General features: G+C 45.7%; 1 protein-coding gene across 1 annotated transcript in view; it reads right to left on the bottom strand.

Moving 5' to 3' along the window:
* Positions 1-15,360, bottom strand: part of LOC116985971 (actin-related protein 2/3 complex subunit 1B-A-like) — a 34,840-nt gene that overhangs the window by 12,392 nt on the left and 7,088 nt on the right. Inside the window, 1 exon segment of the mRNA XM_033041120.1 lies at positions 2,224-2,328. Coding sequence (XP_032897011.1) covers positions 2,224-2,328 — 105 coding nt within the window.

The raw sequence follows: 15,360 nt of genomic DNA, 5'->3' as shown, positions 1-15,360 counted from the left end.
ATGCACTGACTTCACAGCCTAACCCCCGGACTTCCATCTATCCACCTACTGTAATTTGTACTGTAACTGTAATTTTTTTTAATATGTGCAATAACCCATACTGTATATAGGAATCCTATTTATTCACTCTATTCACCCATTGTCTTTTTATAGATATGTATATAGCGCTGCAGAACTGTGCACCTTATCCCCCCCCCCCCCCCCCCCCCCCTTTGTTTTGTTTTTTGTTTTTTGCACTAATTACATGTCTGCACTGAGTAGGAGCTGCTTTTAATCTCATTGTACATGTGTATAGTGACAATAAAATGGCATTCTATTCTACTCCAGCATTTTGTGTCTATCTTTGGCATAAACCAGCACCTTCCAACACATAATAAATCAGGTAACAACTTAGGGGGGGGGAAACTTATCAAGGATTGAAGAACAGAACATGTTATCGCTAGGAGTGGTGAAGGAGAGTTGTACAGCTATTATTCATTAGGGTACAATCATTATGTTGTGTGGAGGATAAAGCCACCAGAGTTTGGATAACTAATGCTGAAAGTACATTTCTGTATCATCCTGAGCATCTGAAAAAAACAAACCACATTGCTAATCTACATTCACCAACAGTCTGAAGAAGGGTCCCGACCCGAAACGTCACCTATCCACGTTCTCCAGATATTCTGCCTGATCCGCTGAGTTATTACAGCACTTTGTGCCTTTTCTTCGATTAACTTTTGGAGCTCAACTTGATTAACTTACCAATAAAGGGCCTGTGACTGTTCAGTTCTTTAAAGCTATTGTATTAGAACAGAGAACAGAGTACAGCACAGGAACAGGCCCTTCGGCCCACAATGTTTGTGCAGAACATGACGGCAGATTTTAGGAAGAAAGGTCTCAACCCGAAACATCACCCATTCCTTCCCTCCTGAGATGCTGCCTGTCCCACTGAGTTACTCCAACATTTTGTGTCTATCTTCGATTTAAACCAGCATCTGCAGTTCTTTCCCACACATATGAAGCCAGATTAAATTAATCTCATCTATATGGTCCATATCTCTCGCTATTCCCTGCACTTACAAATGTACTTCTTCAACGCCACTATTGTATCTGCCGTCACCACCACCCGTGGAACCGCATTCCAGGCCCCAAATACTGTGTAAAAAAACAACCTGCCCCGCACATCTCATTTAAACTTCGCCCCTCTCACCTTATCGCTATGTCCTCTAATATTGGACATCTCCACCCTGGGGAAAATGGCTCTGACTCTCTATCACACAATATTAGAAGAACAGAACAGGGAAGAGAAAATACTTTTGCCTTCCATCACAGTGAGGAGGTGTTTGGAGATTCACTGTGATGGATGTTTGTGTGGAATTGTGTTAATTGTGTGTATGTGTTTTTTGTTGCTGTTATGACTGCAGGGAACAAAATTTCATTCAAACCTTTGTTTGTTTGAATGACAATAAAGGCATTCTAATTAAACCATACAAATATCATTAGAAGGTAGACAAAAATGCTGGAGAAACTCAGCGGGTGAGGCAGCATCTATGGAGCGAAGGAATAGGTGACGTTTTGGTCTGAATAGGTCTGATGAAGGGTCTCGACCCGAAACATCACCTATTCCTTCGCTCCATAGATGCTGCCTCACCCGCTGAGTTTCTCCAGCATTTTTGTCTACCTTCAATATTTCCAGCATCTGCAGTTCGGTCTTAAAAATATTAGAATGTACCCGTTTAAAATCCATTATATTTTGGAGTATATTCTTCATATTGTATACTTGTCTGCATCTTGCAATAAAGACATGTCTGTTTGTTGTAGAAGTAAATGACTTCATCTTGAAGTAAATTCTGCAAAACTCACATTTTATGCATCTAATATGTATGTGTTTTTTTTTACAGAAGTTAAATAAACCACATCTGAAGGAGACTGAAACGCTATCTGTCCATTCCCTCCATAGATGCTGTGTGAGTCACTCCAGCACTTTGTGTTTTGATGTATGTGTGTTACACCTGAGCCCCCAGAGGAAACCCACGCAGTCACATGCAGAACGTGCAAACTCCGTACAGACAGCACCCACAGTCAAAATCGAACAGGGGTCTCTGGCGCTGTGCGGCAGGAACTCTTTGCTGCCCACTTACTTCATAAGTAATGAGCCGTGACGATGCGTTTCTGCCCCAGAGATGGTACTTCAGTGTAACCGTGTGTGGCTAAACACCAGAGTGACGTCTGATCGCTCACCTGTCACATGTCCACTGTGCTCTTTCAGCTCGTGAATCCTACTCCACTTGGCGCCCTCCTTCTTGTAGATGTGAACCTCATGGCTGTTGGGGCACAGTGCAATTTCTGAGAAAACAATTAGAACATGTGAACCACAAGCCTGAGGCACAAACCAAACTAAAGAACCATATGTGCCTGGTTTTTATATATTTATCTAGGTGAAGTGTTCAAAACCCATGAGGATAAAGTGAGAAGAGAAGATTTTGGACACAAAAGGCAACAAGTGAAATGGGGAGGGAATGCAAATCATCGGATCCAAAATGTCATCAAAACACCTACTTAGTTTTAGACACATCGTGGAAACAGGCCCGTCAGCGCTCCAAATGTGAGGCAGCAGCTATCTCTGTACTTGTAGTTCATGAGGTTATAAGTCAAAGGTTCCCAACCTGGGGGTAAATTTCACCTCCCCAGGGGCTAAAATTGTTGATTCTGGATGCGTAATATTTGTTTTCACTGACTGACTGTGTTTGGTTCTGGTGTAGCGTTATAATATCTGTTCATCATTAGATGTTCATAAATAAGTGAAATAACATTGTTATGTGCTATTAATGTTGCCAGGGGTAAACGGGACGGAAAAGGTTGGGAACCTCTGCCATAATTGATAGGATCAGTATTAGGCCAATCGGCCCATCTAGTCTACTCCACCATTAGTTCATGGTTGATCTATCTCCCCCTCATAACCCCACTCTCTTGCCTTCTCCCCATAGCCCCCGACACCCACACTAATCAAGAATCTATCAATCTCTGCCTTAAATATATCCACTGACTTGGCCTCCACGGCCTTCTGTGGCAATGAGTTCCACAGATTCACCACCCTCTGACTAAAGAAATTCCTCCTCATATTCTTCCTAAAGGAACGTCCTTTAATTCTGAGGCTACGTCCTCTAGTCCTAGACTCTCCCAATAGTGGAAACATCCTCTCCACATCCACTCTATCCAAGCTTTTCACTATACTGTATGTTTCAATGAGGTCCCCCCTCATTCTTCTAAACTCCAGTGAATACAGGCCCAATGCTGAAAAATGCTCATCATTTGTTAACCCATGTATTTCAGGAGGTTTTATTACTATCACTCAGACCCCAAATCTCCAGACAATCATACTACCTTTAGTTTCCATCTGTAATAATTTACAACTAAAAGCAAATGGTTTACATATGTGAATCTCGCTACTTTTCTTGTACTCTCTCCCTTCCAGTGTTTCTGGAGACAGTGATTTGTGAATGGTTTGAGAGAACCTGGCAGCTTTCCTAATAACTATTCATGTTGTGTCCTGAAATAACGAGGAGAATTCACAGGGAGAATGCAGTCTTTTACCCGCAGAGTAGGGGGATCAAGAACCAGATGACATGGGTTTAAGGTGAGAGGGGAAAGATGTTAAACACTTTAACTCCCCCTCCTATTCCCACACTGACATTTCTGTCCTGGGCCCCCTCCACTGTCTGAGTAAGGCCCAGCACAAATTGGGGGAACAACACCTTATACCCAAGCAGTATGAATATTGAAGGTACACAAAAAAGCTGGAGAAACTCAGCGGGTGCAGCAGCATCTATGGAGTGAAGGTAATTGGCAACGTTTCGGGCCAAAACCCTTCTCCAGACTGATCATTCAGAATAGATCATCCTTCCCTCCAGCTCTACGACCACATCCTTACCCAGACTTGATACCACAGCCACATTTGCTTCCACGGGGCATGCCTGCGCCTCCATCTCATACCTCATGGCTTCCAGCTCCAGTTCCCTACCTCCCAGTTCGGGCCCAAGCCGGACTATCGATACCGACTGCCTATCTACCAGCATACACAACAATTCTCCAACTGGACAAAAAGGGTCTGAAGAAGGGTTTTGGCCCGAAACGTTGCCTATTTCCTTCGCTCCATAGATGCTGCTGCACCCGCTGAGTTTCTCCAGCACTTTTGTTTACGATCTATTCTACATGTTCCTCGATCTCCATCCCCTTTGTCTTATTTTCACACCTTACACTTCCTTATCTCTGTATCACCTTTTCCCCCGATTCAGTCTGAAGAAGGGTCTCGACCCGAAACTTCACCCAATTCCTTCTCACCAGAGATGCTGCCTGAGTTACTCCAGCATTTTGTGTCTATCTTCTGTCTCTGCAGAACATGGACAGGTGACGTTTTGGTAAAACTCCATTTTGACTGTGTGTTGTGACTTGCTAAATAAATATGTCTAAATCCCTGTGTTGGTTCAATATCATTAATCTGCTACCAATGACCGAGGAATGAGCATTCTCCCATTTTGGGATAAAGGACATGATCTTCCCCCTCGACCAAGGATGTTGTTGTGTTATTCATCAACATCCTGGTCGACATCCCCCTGTGCACAGAGCCTTGAGATAAGAATTCACATCCACCCTCTAATAGGAGGAAAGTTCATTCTCAAGCCCATTAACTCAGCCTATTCAATCAGACTACTTCCTCTTCCATTGCTGTCACTGATGGTTTTATGCCAATGCACACAACTCTGGAATAACCTTTTCTCTGGTGTGTTACTAATGACTTCCGGCTGTTTCAAACACAATGTGCAAAAAGACGAGCTCTGTAAACTTGGTCAAGAGTCTCCAGTAACTTATTAAAACTACCAGGGTTGTGAGGATGCTGCAACAAACTCTGGCTCACTGGGGTTTCAAAGACTTGTGTTCACCACTCCAGCTCCACCACTTGTTTACCAGGATGTGCCTTTTTAGTTGAGGCTTATTTGACACATCTATCAAGTACAGCTAAAAACTTTGTTTTGCATGTTCCCCCACTGAATCAGATATCTATACTAATACTATACATAAATAGAATAAAGCCAAACCCAATACAATAGGGGAATAGCAGAGTGCAGAATATAGTTCTCAGCATCACAGCACAGTAGCTCCAGAGACAAAGTGCAATGTCCACACTGGGGGTAGAAGTGTATTGGACAGTACCCTAGTTTATGGAAGGGCCATTCAGAAGCTTGATGACAGAGAGGAAGAAGCTGTTCCCGAGTCTAGTGGTGAGCATTTTCGAGCTTCTGCCTAATGGGAGTCAAGAGAGGGGATAGGGAGAGGCCAAATACAGGTTAAGTGACCATTATTTGGCAGTTGAAAAAGGAAGACAGAAGAGATTCTGGCAACCAAGAGAAAACAGAATATGCGGCCACTGTTTGACAGATGAGGTTGAAACAGAGGTGCACTTCCTCCTAAAATGCAAAAAATTTGACAAAACAAGGAAAGCATACTTTGACAAACTCAGTGTGGCAACCCCTGATTTTAAAGAACTAGATGATACATCAAAACTAAGAATAATCCTTGGCGAAGGAAATACGGCACAGCTTGGTGCACAATACGTAACAGCATGCCATAACCTGAGAGACGGTGAATGACCAACATGCACATATGTACGCACACACTAATTGACATTAACTAACACTAAGAAATTAATATAGAATTGCTAAACTTGCTATTGTGTTGTACTGCTTACAGCTGCAAGAACGTGTAGCATCAATAAAGGGCTATCGGCCTATTGCGAGTTTATGTACAGGGACATATCTATCCATGCACTGTATACTTGTATTTATACTTATGCGTTTTAAACATGTATGTCATGTTTTATACTTTGGCAATATAACAATGTTTTTTATCATGCCAATAAAGTTTTTTAATTGAATTGAGGGGGAGGGAGAGAGGGAGAGGGAGAGGGAGAGAATGAATCTGTGAGAATGTGAGAAGGGGAATGGGGCTGTGAATTGTTCTGCTGAGAGCCAGCATAGACACAATGGGCTGAATGGCCTCCTCCTGTGTCGCAGGCAAGCACAGTTAGTGGAATTCTGAAGTTTAAACCGCACAGACCATTTTATAGTGTAACATTTTGCCAGAGATTAGTCTGTACTTAGAACAAACGTTCTTCAATGATCGTTAGAGCCAGTTTTTGCGGTTATTTTACTGGCCGCGGGCCAGAATACAAATGGGGTTGTAATTAGTCAAATTGTGCAGTGTTCTGACATGTCGACTTGATCCAAAGACTGGAGTGCTTCAGACTGGCTGGCTGCTGATGTTCGAGGGAGATAACCAAGACTCCTTATGTCTTGCCTATCTCATGGTTGGTTGATCCCAGGGACATGTCTGATCCCAGTGTCCGAGTTATGAAGGAAAGCATTGCTTTAGTCCTTAAAGATGGAGGTTAAGAGATCTTCCCGATATAGATACAGAATATCACAGTTTTCACCCCAACTATATTCAGTCTGAAGAAGGGTCCTGACCTGATACATCTCCAATGTCCTCCAGGGACGCTGCCTAACCCACAGTTACTCAAGCACCACATGTTCTGCTCCAGATTCCAGCATCTGAAATTCCTTGCACCCAGTTGAATGTGTAATGGTCCACGTTTTCCATTACACAGAGGGTGGTGGATGCCGGGAACACGCTGCCAGGGTTGGCGGTGGAGGCAGCAACGATAATGGTGTTTAGGCACATGGTAATGCAAGGAATGGAGGGATATGGATTACGTGTAGATAGATGAGATAGACATTGAACATGGACATTGTGGGCCGAAGGGCATGTTCCTGAGATTAATAGATTCTTTATGAGTAAGGGTGACAGAGTTTATGGGGAGAAGACAGGAGAATGAGTTAGGAAGGAGAGATACATCAGCCATGATTGAACAGCGGAGAAGACTTGATGGGCCGAATGTCCAAATTCTACTATTCCTTATGACCTTCATGTGCTGTACTGATCCATGTTTGATGTTCTATCTGTGATATGGCAAGGACTGGGTTGGAGAGGTGAAACGTTGTTGGTGAGGCCACCTGTTTGGAGAGAGGGAGAGAGGGAGAGAGGGAGAGAGGGAGAGAGGGAGAGAGGGAGAGAGGGAGCGAGGGAGAGAGGGAGAGAGGGAGAGAGGGAGAGAGGGAGAGATGGAGAGAGAGAGAGGGAGAGAGGGAGAGGGAGAGATGGAGAGATGGAGAGAGGGAGAGAGGGAGAGAGGGAGAGAGGAGAGAGGGAGAGAGGGAGAGAGGGACAGAGGGAGAGAGGGAGAGAGGGGGAGAGGGGGAGAGGGGGGAGAGGGGGAGAGGGGAAGAGGGGGAGAGGGGGAGAGGGGGAGAGAGGGAGAGAGGGAGAGAGGGAGAGAGAGAAAAAGAAAAAGGAAAAGGAAACTGCAAAACACTACAAATAAAATTGTGACATCAGCTTCAGAAAGGGAACAGAAATCCAGTCAATCATTTCCAAATATGGTCAAGTAATCAGCGGTGAAACAGGAACACAAGCCCGAGCAAAGATAGAAGTTTAAACAGCGGCTGTTAATAAAAAATAAATAAAACTTGCATTCTAACCCTTTACACAACTTGCAGACATCCCAAAATATTGCACCTTTTGAAATGTAGTTTTAATGATTCCATGAAGTAAATCTGCAGCCAAACGCAGCAAACTTCCACTAACATAATTATTTAAATGATCTGGAGAAACTCAGCGGGTGGGGCAGCATCTATGGAGCGAAGGAAATAGGCAGAGAAATAGGAAATAGGCAACGTTTCGGGCCGAAACCCTTCCGGGTTTCGGCCCGAAACGTTGCCTATTTCCTTCGCTCCATAGATGCTGCCCCACCCGCTGAGTTTCTCCCGCACTTTTGTCTCCCTCTGATTTTCCAGCATCTGCAGTTCCTTCTTAAACAAATAATTAAATGATCTGCTGCTTTGATGGTTTTCATTGAGCAATATATGTTGGGCCAGGTCATCGGTGTTAACTTCCTTGGGCTTCTACTATCCATGTCACAAGTTATGGGAGTAGAATTAGGCCATTCGGCCCTACGAGTCCACTCCGCAATTCAATCATGGCTGATCCCCGCCTCCTAACCCCACTTTCCTGCCTTCTCCCCATCACCCCTGACACCCGTTCTAATCTATAAATTATCTATCTCCCCCTTAAAAATATCTACTGACTTGGCCTCCACAGCCCTCTGTAGCAATGAGTTCCACAGATTAGCTACCCTCTGACTAAAGAAGTTCCTCCTCACCTCCTTTCTAAAAGAGCGCCCTTTAATTCTGAGGCTGTGACCTCTGGTCCTAGACTCTCCCACCAGTGGAAACATCCTCGAATCAATGGATCATGAATGTCATTGAACCAACTACAGCATCTTGGTTATCAACTGTTTTTCGAATAACACTAACAAAAAAACACCGGCAAAAGGTCTATTTCTTTACATTCAATTCAGTTTCAGAGATGGAGCATGGAAACAGCCCCTTTGGCTCAGCGGGTCCGCGCTGACCAATGATCACCTGTTCACACTCGTTCTATGCCATCCCACCTTCTCATCCACTCGCTAGGGGCAACTTTTCAGAGGCCCATTAACCTACAAAACCCGCACATCTTTGGGATGTGGGAGGTAACCGGAGCACCCGGAAAAAAACCAGGTGGCGGCAGGGAGAACGTGCAAACTCCACACAGAAAGCACCCAAAGTCGGGGTTGAACCCAGGTCCCTGGCGTTTTAAGGCAGCAGCTTGACCAGCTGCACCACTGTTACAGAAACAACACCAGCAGTTTTTTTTACTAGATATTTGATCGCCTGTCTTACTAGAGAAAACTGATAAAATATTTGGCAACTTATTAAAATATCTAAATGTTTGGATTTATGGAGGTGTGAGGGGGGCAATGGGATGGAAGTATTTGAAAAACAGAGGGAACATTTGTTAAACCCCTGGGTGGAAAAATAAACTCCATGCGAAGTTGATAAGGTGAGGACATTATTCCTCGGAGTGCAGGAGGATGAGGAGTGATCTTATAGAGGTACAAAATCATGAGGAATAGATTGGGTAAATGCAGAGTCTTTTACCCAGAGTAGGGGAATCAAGAAAAAGAGGACATAGGTTTAAATTGAGGGGGGAAAGATTTAATAGGAACCCGAGGGTCAAATTTACTTTTACACAAACTAAGGGTGGTGGGTGTACGGAACAAGCTGCCAGAGGAGGTGGTTGAGGCAGGGTCTATCACTCAACATTTAAAACACATTTGGACAGGTACATGGATAGGACAGGTTTAGAGGGATGTGAGCCAAATGCCTCCTTCCACGCTGTATGACGAGGAAACAAAGTACACGAGAAAGAGAATTGTTTAACAAAGAACTGCAGATGCTGGAAAAATCGAAGGTAGACAAAAATGCTGGAGAAACTCAGCAGATCAGGCATTTAGATGCTGCCTCACCCGCTGAGTTTCCCCAGCATTTTTGACAAAGAGAACTGATCAGTATAAATGTTTAAGAAGGAACTGCAGATGCTGGTTTAAAATCAAAGATATACATAAAATGCTGGAGTAACTAACTCAGCGAGACAGGCAGCATCTTCGGACAGAAGGAATGGATGAGGTTTCAGGTCGAGACCCTTCTTCAGATCAGAATAAAACTCTAACAAGAGTGAAAATAGTTGTAGGAAGTAACTTCAGATGCAAAGATAGACACAAAATAGTGGAGTGACTCAGTGGGTCAGGCAGCATCTGTGCGGAGAGGGAACGGGTGATGTTTCGGGTCGAGACCCTGCTTCAGACAAAACAAAGTGGTGGCTCGGCAACTGTTGGGAGCGTGTGGAGAGCTGGTTCTGCAGCTTCCTCAGCCAGCCAGCCCCGAGACCTCGCCCCCATGTCACTACACTGCGGTTTCTGCAGAAAACATTTCCCCAACATCCTCTCAACGGCTGCAGACTGCTATCTGCAGAGGCAAGCACATTTGTACTTCACTGCTAGTAAAATACTAACGGCCTGCAGGCACGGTTAGCAGACAGGAAACCTTAAGTTACTGGAGGAGGTCACAACTAGGTCTAGTTTAGCTTAGCGATACAGCGCGGAAACAGGCCCTCCGGCCCACCGAGTCCGCACCGACCAGCGATCCCCGCACATTAACACTATCCTACACACACTAGGGACAATTTACATTTACACCAAGCCAATTAACCTACACACCTGTACGTCTTTGGAGTGTGGGAGGGAAACGAAGATCTCAGAGAAAGCCCACATGGTCACAGAGAGAACGTATAAAATCTGTACAGACAGCTCCCGTGGTCGGGATCGAACCCGGGTCTCTGGTGCTGTAAGCACTGTAAGGCAGCAACTCTACCATTGTGCTGCCCTAGAACCCACAAATAGCATTGTAATAAATGGCAAATGGTCCATGCCAACCAACGTGCCCCAACTGTACTAGTTCCATCTGCCTGCTTTTGGCCCAGATCCTTCAATACTTCCCTTCATGTACCTGTCTACATGTTCCTTAAACGTTGCAATAGTCCCTGCCTCAACTACCTCCTCCGGCAGCTCCTTCCCCACACCCTCCTCCCTCTGCATAAAAGAGTTACCCCTCGGGCTCCTGTTCAATATCCCCCCCCACCCCCCCTCACCTTAAATCTATGTCCTCTGGTTCTCGATTCCCCTTCTCTGGGCAAGAGACTCTGTGTACCGTTCTACGTTAAATGTAAAAAAGAAATAGGAGGAAGGAGCCTGGATGTTCAGCTCCCAGCAAGAGAGTTCACCCAGTAGCCAGTATCAGACGTCGGTCGGATTGTGCCTGTCAGAGATGATCATCTCTGGAGGAGAACCTTCTGCTTGTTTAATTTGGTTTGTGTTCAAGTCTAACTGGCCAGAAACTAAAAGACCAGGGAACTAAATCCATCCATCCATACATCACTTCATTCTCCATCTGCCAGCAGTTCTCACTCACACACAGTTTATTTTCTCACTACTACATGTTTAGTTTGACTGCAGAGTTTTTTTTTGCTGATGATTGATAAAAGACATCCTCAAATTTATTTCTGTTACTTCCTTATTTTTCTGACCATTGCCCCTTGAAAGAGCTAGGTAGGGCTCTGAAAGATAGCTGAGAGGGGATATGGGGAGAAGGCAGGAACGGGGTACCGATTAGGGATGATCAGCCATGATCACTTTGAATGGCGGTGCTGGCTCGAAGGGACGAATGGCCTCTACTCCTGCACCTATCTATCTATCTTTCTATATTATATATTATATATCTACTATCTATAAAACTCTGGTGCTATCCGTCCGGCTGCCGTCCGACTCCCTTTCTGCCTTTTGATTCGTGCCCGATACTCGCAGATGTCCAATCGGAATGGCCGATGCTCGCAGATGTCCAATCGGAATGGATCCATTTACATGTACGGCTGCCGGCTGCATTTCTTCCTTTGATTCATTGCCACGCCCAATCCAGACGCTCAATCTCCGACATCTTTTCCATTTCGGTAGAGATCTCGCTTTTCTTTCTAAGTATCTGCTCCTCATTACATTTCGTCGTGTTGAAGTACACGTTTTTAATCAAATCCTTCTCCCCCCCCCCCCCCACCCCCCAGAATTTCAACAATAAACTGGCTTCTCCATTTACATGTCAGCTTCCAACACACTTCGAGACAATCTTGCAAGACAGGAACACTCTGAACCTTTCACTGCTGCAGCAGGCAGGGGAGGTGCAATTGGATTTTTTTTTAAATCCACTGCTGAGGGAGGCAGGGGAGTGCTGGAATCTTACTTTTGGGGACGGCTTCAGTTCCATTGGAGGTGACGGGTGCATGGTGGAATATTGAGTTGGGGGATCACACCATTGGGGGAGCAGACCCAACGGGTCTGCACTTGGTCTAGTTGTCTATAAAAGTCACATATTCTCACTGTGACACTTTGCCAGGAGAGATGCCAGACAAAATTCAATGCCGAGGCACAGAAGGCGATGGATGGGAAGAGACGCCAACTGGACAAATAAGTTGTAAGGAAGGAAGGAAAGGAGGAGAAGACACAAAGTGCTGGAGTAACTCAGCGGGTCGGGCAGCATCTCTGGAGACAACGATGGCTGAAAGCGTGAAGAGGGATCCCGACCTGAAACGTCACCCATCCTTTCTCTCCACAGATGCTGCCTGACCCGCGGAGTTACTCCAGCACTTTGTGTCTATTTCTGGCATAAACCAGCACCTGCAGTTTTTTTTTTGTTTCTGGGATAGGAGGAGGGCTTGATGAAGAGAGATTCCAGAGGTCTCTGCTCGGCCTGCTGAGTTACTCCAGCACTTTGAGTGTTTGTGTATACCAGGATCTGCAGTTCCTTGTTTCTGCAGGGGTTAGCTGGCATCGTTAACGATATATGCGGCTTGCATGGTGAAGAGTTGAAAGATGAGAACGTAAGCCAATATGGGTGGGGAAAAGTGAAAAGGGAGGACAGGTTCCAACCCAACTTTACATGACCTGATCTCAACATGCCCAAACTAATTGCCAAATACGTGTTTTTCCTGAAGCAGCATTTTGTGAGCTGTACAAGTCTCAGCGAGACCTGGTGCTAATGGTTGAGCAATCCTTCAGCATACCAGCGCCTTGCACAACAGCCTGCTTTCAAACATGCCGCAACATCACCAAGTCATTCTGTACCCAGCAATTTGCATTGAAATGTCAGGAGGTACATTATGAAATGTGGACGTTCTTCATAATATCCCTTTAATCGTTCAACTCTCTCGTTAAAGCCGCTTTGGGACAATTTTCCCCCATTAACAATGATAAACACACATTTGCACCACAGTGTAATGGCCCTGTCCCACGGTACGAGTTAATTCCAAGAGCTCTCCTGAGTTAAAAGATAAAATCAAACTCGTGGTAAGCACGGAGAATGAACGTAGCGGGTACGTCGGAGCTCGGGGACGTCTCTTTGCGCTAACAGCAGGTACTCGGGAAGACTCGCTAACGGCAGGTACTCGGGAAGACTCGCTAACGGCAGGTACTCGGGAAGACTCGCTAACGCCAGGTACTCGGGAAGACTCGCTAACGGCAGGTACTCGGGAAGACTCGTGAAGATTTTTCAACATGATGAAAAATGTCCACGAGAGCCCCGAGTACAGACGAGTGGCCATTACCGTAAATCTCAGAGTTCGAGTCAGGGCAAACCCGGGAGAGCTCTTGGAATGAACTCGTACCGTGGCACAGGGGTTTTAGTCTTTGCCAAGGGTTGGTATCTCAAAAATAAAAAGTCACTGAAACTTTACGACTGAAACGAGAAGAAAATGCTTCTCTCAATGGAGACTTCTTAAAATTCACTTCCTCAAGAGTCCTTGGAGGTCCAGACATTAGTTGCATTCAATGCAGAGACTGATAGATTTCCAGATTTTCGAGGGAATCAATGGATATGATGCTACAATACTGAGAATAATAAGTATATTATTATTGCACTACATTTGTTATTTATTGAACTTTTTCTTTTTTTTTTCTCTTCCCCCGGTTATATACTATGTTTACATATTGACATATTCTGTCGTGCTGCAGCAAGTAAGAATTTCATTGTCCCATCCGGGACATATGGCAATAAAACACTTGAACTATATTCTGCACTCTGTATCTTCCCCTTTGCTCTGCCCATTGTACTTGATTGTACATGATCTGCCTGTATAGCGTGCATCACAAAACTATTCACTGCACCTTGGTACACATGACAATAATAAAACCACACCTAAATACTTGGGGGGAAAAAAAAGACACAAGATCCTCCCATGTCCTCATGAATAAAGTTGCCTGGGGTGTTCGGGATGGATACTTCATTCACTGCACTGTGACAGAAACGCCGCAGTAATCCCTGGAATCGAGCCGGTGGGGGGGATTCTGTCAAGAGACTGAGTTTAGAGACACAGCGTCGGTACAGGTCCTTCGGCCCGCCGAGTCTGTGCCGACCAGCGATCATCATCCCGTACACTAGCACTATTCCACATACACACCCCCCCCACACACACACACCCCCCCCACACACACACACCCCCCCCACACACACACACCCCCCCCACACACACACACCCCCCACCCCACACACACACCCCCCCCACACACACACACACCCCGCACACACACACACCCCCCCCACACACACACACACCCCCCCCACACACACCCACCCCACACACACCCCCCACCCACACACACACACACCCCGCACACACACACACACCCCGCACACACACACACACCCCGCACACCCACACACCCCCCCCCCCACACACCCCCACACCCCCCGCCCCACACACACCCCCCCCCCCACACATGCACACACACCCCCCACACACACACCCCCCACACACACACACCACCACACACACACACCATCTCACACACACACACACCCACCCACACCCCCACACACACACACACACACACACAACTTTACAAATAATATTGCTGTGGACTGCGGTTCTGTACAACTGCTGAAGCCAGTCACTCTGGATTAAGAGGAAGCAGGGTTTGATGGAGCAGTGAAGGGCATCGAGTGCCAAAGTGAACCTTGATCCATCTGCATTCGATTCACTTTATGCTCTCTCTCATCTTTTGCCCATCTGGGTTACACATCGCTGCACAGTCAGTTCCAATGAATCTCAGCTAAATACATACATTCCTGGGACCGTGAACTATAACTGGCACGCACCATAGGGTTCTTTTTGTTGGGACTTTTCAAATAGTCTCCAGGAAATAGAACAAAGCAGGTCTTTGAATTCTGTGTGGAAGCTGCTGCACGAGAATATACAGCTCACCCAAGTCAGGGCAGTGGGATCAAGAGTCAGTTACCATCCCAGGAGGCGCACTTTGATTAGTCAGTGTTGTTCTTATTACGTTGGCATGCACAGCAAGGAAGCCAACCAGAACACACATAGAAACATAGAAAATAGGTGCAGGAGTAGGCCATTCGGCCCTTCGAGCCTGCACCGCCATTCATTGTGATCATGGCTGATCATCCCCAATCTGTACCCTGTACCTGCCTTCTCTCCATACCCCCTGATCCCTTTAGTCACAAGGGCCACATCTAACTCCCTCTTAAATATAGCCAATGAACTGGCCTCAACTACCTTCTGTGGCAGAGAGTTCCACAGATTCACCACTCTCTGTGTGAAAAATGTTTTTCTCATCTCGGTCCTAAAAGATTTCCCCCTTATCCTTAAACTGTGACCCCTTGTTCTGGACTTCCCCAACATCGGGAACAATCTTCCTGCATCTAGCCTGTCCAACCCCTTAAGAATTTTGTAAGTTTCTATAAGATCCCCCCTCAATCTTCTAAATTCTAGCGAGTACAAGCCAAGTCTATCCAGTCTTTCTTCATATGAAAGTCCTGCCATCCC

The sequence above is a fragment of the Amblyraja radiata genome, chromosome 22 (genome assembly GCF_010909765.2).
Source record: "Amblyraja radiata isolate CabotCenter1 chromosome 22, sAmbRad1.1.pri, whole genome shotgun sequence".
NCBI lineage: Eukaryota > Metazoa > Chordata > Chondrichthyes > Rajiformes > Rajidae > Amblyraja > Amblyraja radiata.
This window is presented reverse-complemented; position numbering and strand designations above follow the sequence as displayed.